At 39.1% G+C, this 18,855-nt stretch overlaps 1 protein-coding gene across 1 annotated transcript in view; it reads right to left on the reverse strand.

The window, feature by feature from the left end:
* Positions 1–9,483: 9,483 nt before the first annotated feature.
* Positions 9,484–18,855, reverse strand: part of BANK1 (B cell scaffold protein with ankyrin repeats 1) — a 115,240-nt gene continuing 105,868 nt past the window's right edge. Inside the window, exons 11-13 of the mRNA XM_050710364.1 lie at positions 13,245–13,313; positions 11,209–11,390; positions 9,484–9,591 (exon numbers count right to left, since the gene is read on the reverse strand). Coding sequence (XP_050566321.1) covers positions 9,484–9,591; positions 11,209–11,390; positions 13,245–13,313 — 359 coding nt within the window. The remainder of the gene's footprint in view (positions 9,592–11,208; positions 11,391–13,244; positions 13,314–18,855) is intronic.

Genomic DNA, 18,855 nt, shown 5'->3' on the forward strand with positions numbered 1-18,855 from the left:
AGATCTGGGAGACATTATACTTTTCAAGGATTTTGCTCTGGCTCAAATAGCTCAAGAGAAGCCTTTGTATGGAATACAAAGCTGTGTTGCCACATTAATACAGCAGTCACTGAATATTTATAACTTCATAGCAATACATCTGCAGTATTTGTGGGAGTGTTTCTAACAGAAATGGGAGGTTTCCCCAGAGAACAGATAATTTCCTGAAAATGTTTAATCAGCCCATTTAAAATAGAATTTTAATTAGCATAAAACCATATGTGGACGCTAACTCTCCTCTGCAAGGTTCTCTCATTATTATAAAATCCCAATATTGTCTCTCTGGCTTATTTTTATTTGTAATGGGTCTTGGCACAATGAGTTGTTGAAATTGAGGAAATGTGACCCCCAGTGCTCATAAGCCTGAACATCAAATCCCCCCCCCCCCCCCCTTCCAAATTAACATGTAGTTCAGGAGCAAGATTTGTGCATATTTTCAAGGTTTCTGATTATAAAGGAGTTTTCAGTTTTTCCTAACTGAAGTGTAAGTGCAAGCATCTCTTAGTACATGTGAAGCACAGATTCAGAGTACTGAGAGCCTGAGGGGAGGCTCGCTATGACCAACTCAGGTTCCTAAAGATGTCAGTGAATAACATACTACTAATGGACTGGCAAAGACTGATCTCTGTGGGGCTTCTTTGGACAACACTATGCTTACCTGTATTTTAAGACTGTTTTCACAAAGCGCAGATAACGAAGGGGGGGAGATGTCTCTTTAAGCTACTGCTTATCTGAAATTTAAAGTATTCTTTTACCCTCTGCAAGTTGCATATGTGATCTTTTTCTCCTTTTTTGTGTATAAGCAAGCAAGCCTTCTTGCATCCTCCTTGTATCATCACATGTTCACTTAAATGTTGGAATATAGCACTCTGTGAACGCAGGCTATTATACCCATTAATTGTAGTTTATTCCTTTATTTATAATGTGTAAATGCAATAGAGAGGTTTTTTTGTTCTGTTCTGGGTATCATTTATCTTAGGCAACTTATTAAACAAAGCACAGTTTCCTTTAAACACACTTTTTGTAATCACTTTAATGCGGTAGTATATAATTAGTACTGATTTACATTTTTAATTTATACAGTTTGACTTTAGAAATTAGCTTCACTTTGAACATAATTCTTTAAGCTTACGATGGAGTACAATTATTAGTATTACGAAAGACAAATTTATATACAAAGTTTATACAGAAATGTATTAATGAAAAGCAAAAACTAAATTTTGTTTATTATAACTTCATAATCTTTGTAACTTTTCATATTCTTTCTCTTTTGTGCATAAAAATCTCCTTTTAAACAACTCTTGAACATTATTGAAAAACTGAAATGAGTTTATAAACAATTAACCAAAGCACACAATATATCTTCATATATATCTTCAGCTGTCAATCTGGAGAGAAAAATCAGCAAAGAAAGGGTGTTGAATTAGAGGTGACTTTACAAGGAGTCTTACTAATTTGCTCTTGTGATACTGGATTTCTTCCAGAGTTGGCCCAGGTGCGTGATTCCAAGACACTGGAAGTGTGATGGGCGCAGCGGTACTTGCTGGAGGCTGAGTTTCTCTGGGGTGCACACCACTTGGGAGACGTGGGGATTGTCAAACAGAGGAAAGCTGGAGATTTGCACTGTAAGAAATAATGAGAAATGTTACTGAATGGGCTGTTTGTGGTGTTTTAGACGGATCAAACACAGTATTTGTTGAAATGAGCATGAGGGACTCGCAACAAGAGTCTACTTCTTTAGATCCACCTGCAGCAGCATACTGGAGTATCAGCTCCAGTATTCTCCTCTCTCCTTGCACAAGAAAGTATGGTGACCTGTGGATAGGCGCAATCAACATAGCCCAGAAGTTCTGAGCTGGAGTTGTTTGCAGAACGATGATATTACCAATAGAAATGTAGTATTTGCATGTTTTATCTGCGTTTTTTTTTTTTTTTTAATAATCAAACAAAAATTTCTGGACAATTTCTCGTAAGGAAATACAGCAGTATGAAGTTGTTTGTACTGGACTGTCACCAGACTCTTTTTTCTTTAAAATTCTTTATCTGTTCAGGAAATGTCCAGTCCTCCTAAGTGCTGTACACAGATTGTATTTCATTGCTTTGTCAAAGAATACTGGAGTGTTAGGTTTCTACTAAAACCATGAATTTCAAACATGCAGTTTCTCAGAGAATTTTAGACTTTCACGTTAAATGCATATTTTTGGTGTACGCAAATGAACGTTTCCTTTCAAACCTTGTTATTTTTCTATTAATACGATATTTCTGTAAGTGGTTTAAAAGAGGGAGGGAAAAAATAACCCCCAAACCACCAAGCTTTTAAAATCTTGCCAGGGCTATTCTGCTGCTTTACAGTTATGGCACAGGTGGCTCTATAAGGCTTTGCTTTTCAAAAGTATCTTTCATGCTATTGTATTGTAACTCCTCTGAACCAATCTGGAGACAAAAAAACAGCAAGAAAGCTACAGAGAGACCATATTTTGCAGAAGAGGAGGTCCTCTGAATTTGGCATGGATAATTCACAAGCAATTTACAGAATGTGCTGGATAAATTGTGTTTTGCAAGTTCTCCCACATCTAATTCACCTTCTGTCTCCCACATGATGATTTTTAAAAGCAACAGAAATCACCTATTCTAACCCCAGGGGTAGTTCCCCCTCCCCCCTTGAATGATTCATCTCACTTTAGCAATCTGCAATTTATAAGCACCTCTGCTATTACTAAGTTTTTCATCAAAACAGTTCTTTCCAGCTTCAGGGCTGTTAGCCTTCGGAGCTTTTTTAGCTATTTGGTGTAGGTGACTTCAGCCCCACTCAAGGAAAGAGCAGTTAGGAAATCCCATGTAGGAGCAGAGCTGCCTGTTGAAAAGGGAGGGAGTAGATTTTTTTTTCATTTTCAGGTCATGCCAGAGAAATAGCTTTTTTTCAGTTTTGTAAGAATTTTGGAGAGGCCTGAACAGATTTAGAAGATAAGCAGCAGGAATGGAGGTACCTGTTTTATGGTGCAGGCACTGTACTTCAGTGAGCAGAAGAGCATCAGGCTCCAGTGATGAGACATGGGAATACAGTTCTCATAGGGAGAAATTGCCCTCCCCTCTTACATGAGAGAAGGGCAGCAGCAAAGACCTCACTGAAGCTTATCCGCTTTCAGTGCCACAAAAATAATGCTACACCAGTAATAATGTGCTGTTCTGCAGACTTGGAAAAGCTGGAGAAGCAAATTGAATCAAAATAACTTAGCTAACAAGCCTTTATTATATTCGCCTTCAGGGATAAGTTGTATCATTTTGTTGTTGTGAACAAATCCTATTTAGTTCCTTTTATAACTCTAATAATGAAAAATTCAAAATACTACTCACTGCTACAATTTCCATTTTTAAAGTTTCAGTATCCCTATCAGGGCCTAAACTCATCTAAAGGAAAGGAAGATGCAGAAGAAATATAACTGACTTTAGGAGCTACTCAGTCCAGACTATTCTTGCAGAGATCAACAAACCGAAGAAATTCAGTGCTTATTCACATACTATTCAAGGTATCATAAATTTGGTAAAGATCTCAAAGACAAGATTTGCGCATACACTAACAGGATGCAGACATCCTTGTTCTTGGCCTTAAACTTTTAATGGCAATCATCCTCCTGTACAAAAGGAAGTTTGTGTGCTCCTTCATTTTCAGAGGGATTATCAAGGTAAATTTTCCAGGTGATTATTTCACTATAGCCAATGCTCAGAATGAATGCAAGGTAATTCACAAGGTCTGTAACCTCAGCTGGTGATCTAAGTTCAGTTCCTGGTAACCTGGTTCTCAGCACAGAGGCTGAAAACAGAATTGATTAAAATATACAAACAATAAACAAGCAAAAATAATAAATGCTGTAAAATATTTATTTACTTCTTAGCAGCAAGCCTAATGATGTATTTTCAATGAATGGCAGACATGTAGTTTTAAAACTGCTATGTGATTATATGTGGAAGGACACAGGTAGCAAATAGTAATGAAACTATTAGAGATCTCATTAGGTGCCCGAAAGCAAGACAGTCAAAATCACTAACAAACATCAGAAAATTCTGCTGTTCATGGAGACTGTATCACCACCAGTAAGTTTTCAAGCACTTAAATGACCACTGTCTCTGGGTTAATCAGCATTTCTGTACAGCTCTATATAACTTCTTTGCATCTGTACAACTTTATTTAAATATTCAGTGTGTTTGATACTGCTAGTGTGTTCTGTATGTAGGGCTACGCTCTAATATAGCTTTTATTTGTAAGCCTTTTAGTGGAGTGTCTAACTGCTTGCAAATTTGCCATGCGGTAACAAGAATAGGTTGAAGCCTGACAAAAGTAAGTTCTAATATAAACCAGAATGTCTGCTGGTTATGTTTATCTTGTGAAATCAGACCTCTGATTGAGATGCTCTTCCATTCTATTATGTGAATGCACTCTGATGAAAAGTACTTCCACAAGCATTAGTTTCCATGACGAATAATGTCTGTGTGTGTTTGTATACATGCTCTTACCTCTGTTAATTAGGCATCTGTTCCTTGTCTGTTGGGGTCCTTGTTGGACGCTAAAAAGAAGGAGATGCAATTAATGAATAGTCCTGTATATATCAGTGATAAATTAGGCCAGTACAGAATGTCTTTCAAAGTTGAATAATTCTCAAAACACATACCTAGGGTGAGTCGCCTGTTTTCCTGTCGCCTGTGTTTTCCTTCAAATGTGAATACAGCACACGTCCCTGGGAGCAGAGGAGTAAGAGAGCAGCCACAAAAATAGGTGAGTGTTGAGTGGGAGAATGACATGAGGTGGGCTTTGTACTTTTAACAGCACGGCTGGCCTCTTTTGGTGGTGTAAAGATGTGCATTTGTGATGGTGAAGTAAATTAGCAAGGCCTGAGGAGTAAGTACATGGAATATCCAGTTGTTTTTCTGAATTCCTTAGCTAATGGTTTGACCTGATTTGGTGACAAATGGGCAGGAAACTGATTTTTTTTTTAAACTGTGAGCATCATATGAAGCTAAAAAATACTTTAGAAAGTGGAAATAAACCAGGCGAAAGATGTCACTTCACGAGTCCAATGGACAGCATCATAAACTGACAACAAATACATATTTACAAGACTGGCAGCCCTGTTGAGGTCATAAAATAAAAAAAAATATTTTCTATGACTGCCACACACTCCAGTGCCATATTACAAAAGTTAATATATGCTTGAGGACGCTGAGTTATTTAAACTTGGCTAACAGAGTTCAGTAAGGAAGTTTGAGTTCCCATGGCTCCAGATGTCAAAATCAGGGTCTGTCATTGCTCATCTTCCTACTGGCCACCAGGCTCCAGATTAAGTGCTGCTTCGGGGAAATGTCTCCTTAGATGCCACCTGCAAGCTGGAGCAGTGTCAACTGATGAATAAGCACTCTGCAAGCAACTTGGACTAAAAGCAAGGTGCTGATGAGGGGTTGAGGAATGAAGCCAGACGTTGGGGGATAGTGAAGCTAATCAATAAACTGACAGTTTGTGAAAGCTACATAGTGCTCTTCTAGGTGGTTTTTGGATGAGACTGAGGAAGAGATTTGGTCTTTGGCAGCTGGTTGAGCAAACTTAATTAAACTTTACTGTCTGCTTTACAGTCATAGGCGTCTACGAATGTGGATATCAGAATCTGTAAGAAGAAGTTCTGTTGAAGGTTGCTTTTACGGCAGGGGATGACCTGGCTGTGCACAGTGCCTTACAGGAGCGGGTCTGTACTCAACAGTCCACAGCAGCAGGCAGTGAAGTTGTTCTTCTGGATATGAAGGCCACTCTCAGTGACAGAGAGACACCAGTAATGACCAAGTGTGTAAGTACCTACTGATCAACAGCTAATAGCTCACCTATGAAATAAATTAGTTTCACTTCTGTTCCCTGTGAAAAACTCATTGGAAAAAACTCCTTGCCTTCCACAGCAGACCAGCTACCCTGCCAGTCTTGACAAGGATCCCAAGACTGGAACAGCTGCAGAGTCTGAATGGCCTGTTTGTCCCACAGGTGTATTTGTCACTGGAGGACTCTGCATGCCTCCCAAGGCCTGCCTTTATTTAGAACTATTAGGTTGCTGACTACTTTTTTTTTTTAAAGGCCGAGCTTAATATTTGCATAATGTAGTATTAGTTTTCTAAAGTCCACCTGAGTTATCGTTTGTCTTCTGTGGCCTTTGCCTTGCTCATCACCCAGCAGTGAAGCAGTTCTTCCTGCTGTGCTGAGTGGAGAGCAGCTTATCAGTTATTCCCAGTTTTGATGGGGAATCTTATACAATGCAAATCAGTATCCCTAAAACAAGACCTAGTTCCAGGTTCCACAGAGATCAGCTATGAGGGGATAACTATGTACAGGCAATTCAAAGCATCTTATGTAGTTTCTGCAATTTTGTATTTATTTTTAGATGCTGGATGACTAAATCTGTGGGATGTGGCACATAAGGAGCCATAATGTAACTGCACTAGAAGGCAGATTTTTAAATCTCATTTTCAGAAACAGCTAAGTGAGATTTGTACAGGTAATTCAAATGTCTAAAAGATTCAGGTAGGCACTGTGTAGGTTTTTTAAAAATACGTGTGTGTTACGAATATGGACACAGCACGCATGTAAAAGCTACGCTCTTTTAGGACTTTAGAGGAAACTTGTCTCATCATCCTCATGTAGATGTTATTTATGCTGCTGCCATTTGTTCTGTTCAGGGACAAGCACAAACCCATGCAACTAGAGTTTTGCTTTATGCTTAAGGGCAAGGAATCAGTTACCACGGAGCAAGCTGAAGTCTAACCATGTTTGGACGCTTGTCCTGCCCTTGTGGGACCCTACAGCAGCAGGATGCATCCACCATGCTGTGAGAGCCTTCTGGCTTTCTTGGTTCGGTAACCTGTCTGCCACAGGAGACCTATGGGGACTTCAAATGCTGAGACATAGATCATCAGTTCAACTGCTTCAGTCCTGTTATATCCCCTCTCGTCTTTCTTGTCCCGCGGTATTTCACGGTTGGAAAAGTGGCCTTCCAAGTTATGTACGTGCCTAACTTACAGATAAAGTTTCCCATAGGCAGTAGACTACTTCTAGTTCAGCACTACAGCGGTTTCAGGAAAGGTGCCAGGAGAAACCTTAAATGTCTGAAAAAAAATCTAAGTTGTTCACATTTGAAAATGGAGCTTTGGTCCCCAAATCATTTATGTACTTCCATGAAATTTTACTAAAAATTTGTTGTTGCTGTTGTTCTGTTGGCTGGTTTACCTCTCTTCTTGGCAAAAAAAAAAAAAAAGAGATAAGGTATTATCAATGCCTATAGATTAGACCATGTATTTATTATATAGTAGTGAGATAAATTGTTGCCTGTCTGTACTTTTCCACAAATGAACATTCTATATGCTTAGTCCTTATATAGTTGTTCTTAAAATAGTTATTGTTGCCTTTTTTTTTTGTAGCTATTTCACTCCAAGAGTGACAGAATTTCCTTTTGCTTTGCAGTCTTTTTGTATGTGTGTGTTAGGTAGTCCTATGTTAAACCGTTGCAAAATGAGATATAGACTTCAGGATAGTATCAAATGTTATAATGCAAGACTAAAATGACTGATCCTCTCATTAATAACTTTCATTACAGTGGAAGCAAGATCAAACTTATCAAGAAACTAAAAATTACGTTCCTTACTTATAGCAGAAATTTTCTCTCATTAAAATAAAAATCAAATTCCGTTTCTAACAGGCTTTTGATAGGATCTGTTTAAATGCTAAATCAAGTCTTCAAAACAGCCTAGGACAATGGATCTCCAAATCCTAATTTCAAACATGGAACTTGGAGGTAGTCCCATGTTTTTAAAGGTACAGCTGGGGAGTCTGTATACAGAAGTAAGAACTAGAATTTGTTAAACAAATCTAACTACTAGTTATCATGCATACAGTTCCATTAAATGTCATGTAGTACAAAAAGTCTCTGCAATGAATGCTTTCAGGTCTGCTTTCCTTAGGAATTACTGAAGAGAAAAGAATGCAATTGTTATTTTTGTTTCAGGCAATTTATTTTTGTCTGGACTTAGGTATTGCTTTTCTGAGATCTTTCTTTACTCTTGTCATTAATATCCCTCTAGCTGTAGAGTTCCATCTGTTAAAAGTTCTTAGGTTCAAGAATTTAAATTTTTGATAATACGTGTACTGTTGGACAGGAGAGGGGCCTACATAATTATTCTTCCCATTGTATTTCTGCTTTATATTATATTTCTGCTTTATATTCATCACAGGAAATAAAACGGCATAACAGAGGGCAGGGAGGTTAGGATCAGAAGGGAACATAGTGATCATTATCTGAGTTACTGCATAATACAAGCATTATTGTTACAGAAAAATTTAAATTCTGGTGTTGATACTACATTTCTGCTGGTATGATTCACTAACTAACTGGATTCCGGAGAGAGAGGACAGCACCAGCAACATGATTGATGTGGCCTTAAAATAAAACCCTACAGCCAAATGGTTTCCAACAGTTGCCCTCGTGTCATGGCAAGCTTTGCTTTGCCTACAGAAAACAGCTTTTAGGAACAGATGTGGCAATCCCAGGTCCTGAGGCTCTGAGCGCCTTGTGATGGCTGATGGACTCAGCCTACTCATGATGCTGGGCCCCTACAGACCACGGAGGACTTGGGTTAAAGCTGAAATAAATATAAACAGTCTGAACTGCAACTCTGCCACTGGTCGAGCAAGAGTTTCCCTTAATTACAGTATCTCAACTATCAAGTCTATGTAAATACAACACTGCCTAATAGAATAATGAAAGCAGTCCTGTGGATTAGTTTTTGCTCTTGCAGTAAGGAAATAACATATTTAGCTGGTTATTTAAATAGAAAGGTTGTACTAAGTCCAACGTAAAAAAAGAAACACTACATTTCCCCTCCAAGAACTTGCACATATTAAAGTTTACAAAATTCAAAGTCCTAAAGCCAATGCCATCTAATATTTCAAAATAATATGAGAAAATCATTTGCAGGAAATACAGGTGATTTATACTGAGCCTCACAAAGGCGAGAAAAAAAACATCTTAAATGACCAATGGCATAGCTTTTACTAATGAGTCACAATTGTGAACTGCTGTAGCAATAGAAAGCTCATCAAGAACGTGCAAGTGCAAATTGATAGCTGATTTACAAATAAAATATTGAAGTCATAAAGAAATCATCTACTCTAATATGACAAAGCAGTAGGAAATAGCAACTACAGAAAAGCTGAGCCACGAAGACTTGTTAAATTTTCTGCCCCATTAACTCTCACTGAGCTCATCTTTGGGATGAAATCTTGACCCTGCTGAAGGACCGATTACACTAAAATAACTTAAATGTGGAAAGATGCAGAATATGCGCATTACAAATCCCATGCCTGATCCAAAAGTCTGCCTATTCTTTGGATGAGACCTCTGCAGTGTACTTATTAACAGCTCAAGTCTTTGGTGTTTTGAAAGCCAAAAGAAAGTGTAACTTAACATGCAAGTTTTCCTTTCCTAGTCTGTTTTCAATACTGGTTTCTCTAAGGTGGCACATTGTTTCCTTTAAATAAAAAACAAACAGCAGAAATCAATAACAGAAGTTTGCTGTAGAAATAATGAGTAACTATAACAAGCTGGACTCTAACATTCTGAACACCAAACTTCTCTCTCCAGAAAAATCATTTTAAAAGGCAGAAAAATATCTACTATGTGCTACAAGTAGATGTTAATTTTAGCATTTATTCCCAAGAGTCTTGTGGAATTTTTTTTTTCCCCATCAGTGAGTTGTATTGATTCTGGGGTTAGATTACAGAGTTTTGGGTTTTTATTTTTTGCTTTGGACAAGTGATTTTTTTCCCCTCAAAATCCCAGTGAAGACCAGACAACTACAGTGCTAGCACGAAGTAAATTCATTAGGTTCACACTGGGGTAACGGTGAAAGAGTTTTCTATGGTACCAAACAAACTAAAAGTCAGACATGCAACCGGGGGTATAAACCACGGTTTTTCCCTTAAGCAGTTAAACCAAGCCAAGTAAATCTTCCCTTCAAATACAGGCATCTTCAGGTTAAATAAATAAATAAATAAATCTTTGCACAGATTAGACCTCCCCAAGTAACCCCCTGGACTGACAGCACACTGCCGCAGGTAGACCCAGAAGGGGCCACCCCCGTACCCTTGCACTGCCGCCAAACAGCTCGTGTTGTGCTGCTGGTGCGCAGTCTGGGCGCTGCGCTCCTAAGCTGTTCCAGGTCCCTGCACTTTTGCTATTAAGTGTTCCACTGCACTGACAAAGCTTGTATGATTTCTTCAGTAAATGCAAACAAAAAGGGGCATTTAATCTCTCCTTGCGAGCAGCGTCTGATAGCTCTCCCACTCCACTGAGCAGCAGACTAGCTTTGGTTTTTCTCTTTCTACTAATGTACTTAAAAGACAACAAGAAAATATTTTTGTTAATGCATGGCCTCATATAAAATGAGGGCATAACCTCTTCTTCCAGCTGTCTTGTTAGAAGTAATTAACAAAGCTCCTCACTGTGCCTTTCTCCTTAAGCATATCGTCTAGCTTTGATGCAATTCTCTCAGTGACTCACTGTGTGGGCTTTTGTAAATCTTGTTTTTGTGCACCTTCATTTACTCCATACATTGAATATAAAGGAGCTGAAGAGCATTTCTGCGAATTGTGAATTTCACCAAGTAGATTCAACACTTTCAGATGGGCATAAAGCGTGCTGGAGTTAATATATATTAGCAACGTATGTTTGAAGTAGTTACGTTTCTGTTAGCTGACACTATTCAATAGCACATTTGTTTTGTTCAGCTACAGAAAGTTGGTGGTTTCATAAAAGATACATAGACCTATGCATCACTTAACAGCGTAAAATAAAAGTCTTAGGAGAACAGATTTAACTCGGGATTTTAACCAAATGAGCAGCACCTACATTTAGGCAAAATAATGCCAGGAAGCCTCTTGAATAATCAAGTAATAGTGGAAACAGGTATCTCTAAGATTCAGAACCATAAGCAACAAGAACCTTGGGAGTTGATAGGCATGTCACTCATAACACCAGAAATCACAACCTCCATTTTTGACCTCATCTATAGGAGCCAAAATTCGTAAGATTGTTTTCCAAACTGATCAAGATTCCCATCAAGAAACCTAAATGTTCAGATTCATACCTGTAGAGTAGACTGTAGTCTCTGGTTTTCATTCCGCCACCGTTTAAATTTGTCAAGGGCTTCATCCACAGAAATTGCCCCCTTTTTCACTTGTTTCTGCAAATGGATAAGTTCTTCCTGTTCAGCAGGGATGTTGTGTTTCACAGTGCTATAAGCTACTGTCTCGCTGGGGCGTCTGTGTGCTGCTACAAAATGTAAAAAGATATATATTAGTAACTCATTTCATTCCTTTCTATTCTTTCTAATCTGATATCAATTAAAACCACACCATCTATAGGGTGGTTTTCCCTGCCCCTTTCTCTCTCTTTCTCCCTCTTTTTTTTTTTTTTTTTGGCAATGAGGGAAATACAATGAATCAATGAGGCATCTACCATTAGTCATTGGCAGCAGAGTAGCATCTTAAACATTTCATTCCTTACTATTGCCCTGATCCACAGATCCATTAACATCAGTTCATACAAGAATTTCCTTCCAGTGCTAAAGCTATAGCCCAGACACTTTAAAGGAAATCATTGACATGTTAAGACACGACATTTCCACAATGCCCCCCACTCCTTCTTCCCCAACTTCAAACATTACATTTCTCAAACGCTGGGGTTGAAATTTGGTCAGAAAGCATCATGAAATTTCACATGATTTTTTTTTCTTCCCAAATATAATTATTAGATACACTGCAGTGACAAGAAGCTGTTCCAACCTAGTCCTCCTACAGATTATGATGCAGGTGCACTGCTGAAGGGAAACGTCAGGAAGAGGTGTGTTATCAGGTGCACAGCTCGGTCCAGGGAGGTGTAGCACCATGTATATCTCCAGGACATCGATACGAAATGGCTGGGACAGCACACATCTCTGTATGAAGATGTTGCAAAGGTAACATAAAGCACTTGTTTCAAACTGCACAGAGAGCGCAGCCAGGCTGTGCGTTTAAACCACAGTTATTAATTGGGTCAGTTTTTCTGCTGTGTTGTGCACCGATATCTTTAAGTGAAGAAGGACCAGGCAAAGAAAAATACATTAAGGAAATTAAAAAAAACCAGCTACTGTGACTTCTCCTACTCCCTCCTTTTGATCACATACCATACTAAGACAAATTAGGTGTGAGTCTCTATTTTTTTTTCCATCTCTGCTAGTTGTTTCTATATGACAGAGTGATAACCCCAATGACGTGCATCTGATACGATAATTTGGAGATCAGACCAGTTTAAGTAAAATTGCATTTTTCTTACCAGCAAAATGATGGGAGTTGCTGGGGGGTTCCTCAGACCCATAAAATTTATTCTGTTTTATGTACATATATATAATTTTAGCTGAGGTATGCTACCTATACTACTATACTAGTATACTCCGTTACTAAAAACTATAGAAATGCAGTAAGACCTAGAAGGTCCTGCACTCTTTTCCTCAGTGGCTTAGTGTTCATGGTAACTGATGTCAGTAGCATGGGAAACTCCAGTTCCCTTTTGCAGAACTTTATAGGCGATTGCATGCTGCTCTTCATGCGTTAATCCTCATAAGCTACTTGTTGAAAGAAGAGGTAAGAAAAATATTCACTCAGTGTTCATTCATTTTGTCTGTAACATTGTTAGTTATTTTAGGGAACCATTAAAGGAATTTGGTAGCAACGTTTTGATGTGCAACAACTAAATAACAACCAGGCTGCCACCAGTAATTCATTCTACATAGATCTTGGGGCACCCAGGAGAGAACTTGTGCTCCACTCACTGCTGCTTTTCCATAGCTGGAATTAAGTGAGCGCAGCTGAGCCCTCCAGTCCTTCCTTTTCTTGCTTTTAATCACAATGGAGAAAGCAAACAGAACGGCATAACGTAACTCTAGCTGTACAAATCTTTCCCAAAAGACTGTAACTTTTATTTTTCTTTATTTAATTTAATCTCTTCATGCTGCAGTAGCATTAAGGATATAAATCACGTGCAGGAAAATAGATGCTAAATCAGTCAAAATCAAGTCACAGCAATTCTCTACTAGTTCTACTGAAAAACATCAAGGTAGTTAAAGAGCTAAATTAAATTCTGTACCGTGCCTCCTGACATTGCAGTACATCTTGTTGTAGTCACTGGGCATCTGAGTGGCCTTTTGCTGAAACACTACAAAGTTAAGAACATAAGGAAGTTAACCAAAACTGTTAAGAGAAGACATCACACATTCTGAAAGAAGGATGGAGGCTCATGAAAGCAGGCTGGAATAAATTTCTTATTCTAGCCTTGGAGTACTTCTCAACCCACTCATCAGTCTAATGTTAATTACCTGAAAATTTGTTCTGTTGCACAGAATGGCAGGATTATTGATATTACAAGATATCATGACAAGAAGCTTTAAAGAAAATAAAATTGTTGCATTAACATTACTTGTTTAGAAAAAACAAAACAAAACAACATGTAATCTTAGAGTTCTTCACATGGTATGGACATGTACTATAGTCTTTATCTTATTTAGGGGACAAGCTAAGGCAGGAAAAACACTAGTACCAGGCAAGAATAATGACAATGCTTAAGTAAGAATACACACATGTATTCTCTTGCTCATACAGGCACCAAGAACAGCAAGGCCTGCTTACCTGCTCCCTTACCCTCGCCCACCACTCCACTGCTGTCAGGTGCCTTGAGTACAGCTTGGATTTGCCCTGGAATCTGCTGCTGTCAAACTTTTGCTGGCAACGAAAGTAAAACCCAGATGGCTGGAACTGCTTCATTTCTGACTTACCTACTGTCATATATGCCTCGCCCTCTTAAGTCTCAGTTTTGATTTTAGCTAAAAAAACCCAAAACAACAAACTGATAATGTAGAGTAACTCCTTGCAGTGAAGTTATCTTACTGACAAACGTGCCAGTTCAGTGCAGCAAGTATTTGTTTTGGGACCAAGGCATGGTACAACAGAGCCGTGTGCATGGCACACTCTGCACACACCCTGCCGTCCCGGCTGCTTGCTCATGCAGAGCAAGGAAACCCAGCGGAGCTCAGTTTGCTCCTTGCCTGCCTGCTCAGGCTGCCACGTACGATTCTTCAGTTTCTCTCACGAAACTTGTGAAATGGAGGATTGAGGCCATTCAAACTCTGTGCTTGCTACACAGAGAGGTGGGAAGGAACAATTCCTGCGAGCGTTTTCTAAATGACGGAATGAAGTCCTCAAGCCAACCCTGAGTAGGGAGTATGGGAGGTGATGATGAACGACAACAGCTGGGGACTTCACGTTCCTGAAAATGTTATCAGATGGGTTAAATGGATAGCGTAAAAGAACGAGACAGGCAGCACAATCTGTCAATGTTATGGCCCTAGTTTCAGCCTAACACTGATAGATTTTAACATTTATAATACTCCTCTCTATAATTCCCAAAGAATCCTGCTAAATGTGGCCGCAGTGTTTTCTTCTACACTTGAAATAGTATCCTCTTGTAAGAGAGGAAATTAAAGTACACTGAGGTGATGCCAGCAGCCTCAATTTGTCTGCATAAGGAAGAGGAGGGATACACTCAACAATGTCCCTGATTGGGAAGTACTTTAATTGATAGGCTTTGAAATTTCTGCTGAGTTTTGCAGTGTCAGAGTAATCAGAAATGGAATTACTCTTCCAGTTGTTCAAAGTAAAATTGTTAAAGCCACTTTACGTGCTGCATCTTGCTGAAATGATTTTAGTTGGCAGCAAGTACTCAGTGTGGGTGAAGTAAATGAAAACAAATTATTCCTGTTTCTGGAATGCCTGGCGTATGCACATGCTGCTGTACCACTGCCACAGGTTTAGGGAAGACTCTAGCAATTTACTCCTTCATTCCCACATTCTGTTCTGTCAGTTTTAAGCTGCTGGAATACAGTAAGTGGAATGAAAGAAATTGATAGTTTTGTACAGAGACATATTCTGTTCTTACGGAAGGTAAGAGTGACTATTCCTTCAGTAAAACAATATTAATATAGCAGTTTTTTTAGGTGGCAGAATGCCATAGTCCTTCAAATGAACAAGCATGTATATATATTTATATTTTAGAGCCTCTGCTATAGAAAATCTGATTAAAAAAATCACAGTACTGCTATTATGCTTTTTTTCTTTAAAAAAAACAACAAAAACTTAACAAGCACCTTCAATAATATTTGTAAGACTCCTTTTAAATTTTTCATCAGATTGTGACTGGACAAAATACCCGTACATGTTTATACGTCAAAACCTAGAAGTTCAATATCTCCCCCTTTACTCGCTACAGGACACAGATGAAGTCCTTTGCATGCCCTAAATACATTTTGATGTCTTAGGTAGTAAGAACACTTTTTAGGAATGTAATGCAACCTCAATTTCTCCAGGAAAGCAAAATGAGTAAGGAACTACTGCACTATTTTCCAGTAGGATATGAAACCAGAAAACAGTGTTCATTTTTTTTTAAATCTCAGTGAGACTGGTTACTGATGCTGATTCAGGCTGTCCGCACATGCAGGTAAATAACACTGTGAGGCTTGAAATGTGATTAATAATTTTATGGTTATCCCCACAAATAGAAGGACTAGAAATATTTGAAATCTAAGCCTCTTGTGCATAATTCTGTATCAAGAAGAACATTTTCTAATGACACAACTGTACAAGAAACTATGATGAGTATAAAGCACCTAGAAAGAGAGAATGCAAATTTTTTACAATAGCCGCAGGTAGACAAAAAGACAGGAATTTGATTTTCAGAATTGATTGATTCTAACACAGAGTTGTAACGATAAGAATTTACAGATGCACAATGACATTAAAAAAAAAAAGCTTGGTGATAGGCCAGTCAGAAGTACGATAATTAAAAACACAGGCAATCAAAATGTGGAAAAAGTTACATTATGAGAGCAGGCAACTCCTATCAGTAAGAGGCACCGATATGGTTTCTAATTTAGATTTTACTTTACCTGTCTGAACTATGAAGGATGTTTCCGAATTAGCAACGTTGTCTCTCAAACCCAAACAACAGTTTGGCACCTTACACGGGCGATTCAAGTAAAGCCAGGCTGATGAACCGACCCCCTCTGGAAGAACACTGAGCTTATCATGCCATCAGCGTAATCCTACTTCCTCAACACTTTCAGCAGAACAAATGCAACAGAGAAGAGAGACAGCAAAACAACCAGTAACTATCACTAATTTGAATTCAGTTTGCTAAGGGAAATTCAAGATGCAGCTATTCATCAGCCTCATTCAGCTGGTGTTCCAAACTGAATTATCTATTGCCATGACCGTTTTGTTTAGGAAACATTCAAAATTAAAATCCAGGGGGAACAAAATCTTCATAGAAACACAAGGTAAATTAATTAATACACTAGGGTTGCACTTATTAACAGATCTCAGCTCAGTTGCAAATTACAGCGAGTTTGTAAAGCTTCCAGCTTTAGTAGGTTTTTGCTTCACTCATTTTAGAATTGCCACGCAATTGCCTGTCATGATCATGGGAAGAACGCAAAAAGGAGGGCACAATTGCTAGCTGGGGTACGTTGCTGGGAGAGACTCCATCTTTGCCCACTCCATTTTTTTAAACATCTTAACATTTAAACTGTGTGTGCAGAGTACCTAGACAAATAAAACTCACAGATTTGGTATAGGTTAGATTGTAAATTGGATGTAGCACAGTGAGAGATGACAAATACATGGAGAATACCATGGAAGGAATATAATGGAATGATGCTTATTATTCACGAGATGAAAAGTATGCAGATGTTGGTTCACATCCTTTTAGATCTCACTTTTGTTTTGTCTGTTTTGTTTGCTAACACGGAGCATCACTCAGCAAGAGCCCTAAAGATGCAACACTGAAATGATTAAGGAGCACTCCTAAAATGTACCCAAAATAGTTCACATATTTAAGATTAAAACAAAAAACTCTGGTGATTCATAGCATGAAATCAGCGAAGGCGATGGGACACTAAGTAGTATGGCCTTTTGTATTTTTCCAGGACAGCACAGCTGAGCACCGAACAGAAGTGCAGCAGCACGCCTTATGACCGGCCCAGTCAGGAACACGCGCCGTGGAGAAGAGCAGTGCGTTACCCATGCCGGGCAGGGTAACGAAGGGGGCTCAGGTCCCAGGTGCTGTCCTGTCATGGGGGCACAGGTGTCCAAATGCACTTACACCATCAGAAGGCGAGGGGAAAAGACTTTTAACTGCAGTGGTGTGGGAAAACCAGGACATAAACTTGTACAGAAGCTCTGATCTGTTCTAAACACATCGTCTGACATTGTGACGACACCTGTAAGGGCACGCGGCAGTCACTGCACCAGAACACAGACTAAGCAACGTCAACAACACTCATGGAAATACCACACTGCCAGGCTGCTCCGTTAATTACAGGCCCAAGGCACGCTGCCTGAGTTTTGCAGTTGCAGCGCCAGATCTGCTCATCACAGCTCATACACAGGCTGTTTGCTGTCAGCCTCTACCTTCCACAGCCGCATAATTAGGGAGTCAAGACTGAGAAACCCAATTTCTCAGATCAAACGTAAAATGACTTTAAAAAGAATCACCATGTAATGACAATGTGAAAGTAACGCAAAAAATAAACACATTCACCAGCAATTTTCTTCCCAATTCACAGTCAGATTCTGATTCTGCCGAACACGAGCCCAAAGCTGCTAGAATCACACCTTGGTCAGGGAGGGACCTCAAGAGACTATGCAGAGGCGGCTGTTCCCCTACACTGAGGCAAGACAACCAAAGTAATACTGGAACGCTGTTTACCAAAAGGGTAAAGAGTGAGTGAGAAGGCGGCGGTGGTCAGAACTTGGTGTCGGTGTCCTTGCTGTCCCATACACGGTGAAGAGAACGCTCCCACTCTTGCTCTTCTCATCATTTAAACTTAGTGGACTATGGAAGGTGGAAGGAGTCTAGCAATATACTCAAGAACATTTGCTCCACTACGTAAAGCGTGAATATATTTCTGCAGTCCCATTTTTCTTCAGCAGAGTAAAGCAAAAAGGAAAAGACTACCTGGTTTGACCAAAACCATGCTATTCAGAATGGGCTGCTTTTCAGTCAGGCTGCATCCTAGAAATATTTCCTCTCTGTGTGCTTTATTCAGTACATATGATAATCCACTGGAGTTAAGATACCAAAAAATCTGACTGAATCACCATGACAGATGAAGCCCATATACTAGTTCCTAAACAGATCTTTAAAGTCTAAGGTGTTCTAAGATAGCTGAACAGTGGTTCCTAGTATTTTTTTTTCCATGGAAAAACATCCTTAAGTTGGGGATACATAATGAAATTCATCTGCAGTGCAGTACTTTATCCTCACCATAGGAAAGTACTAGAAAAACCCTCTCTGGGACATACAGGTTTTGCAGTTTGCATGGGTTCTGAGGCTTCACTTTGGGAACCCCTGCTTCAGAGCATTTAAACCATCTGCATAATAAGAACTTTAAATTCAGGATGTGATCGCTATAGTTCCCAGTGATCAGCCTGATAACTTTCCAAGACACTAGCAATTCTGCAATGGAGATTTTTTTTCCATTGCATTTGGGTTTATGTTGTTCCAATCTGCACATAAAATAGTCTGCCTCCTTAAAAATATCCATTGCCTGCTACTTCCTGTATGCCCAGTGATTCTGACGAGCAACGAAAACGGTATTCTCTTCTGGAACAGTAAATGGGAAACACTTTTTCCACGTCTTCTAACC

The sequence above is a fragment of the Cygnus atratus genome, chromosome 4, assembly GCF_013377495.2.
Source record: "Cygnus atratus isolate AKBS03 ecotype Queensland, Australia chromosome 4, CAtr_DNAZoo_HiC_assembly, whole genome shotgun sequence".
NCBI lineage: Eukaryota > Metazoa > Chordata > Aves > Anseriformes > Anatidae > Cygnus > Cygnus atratus.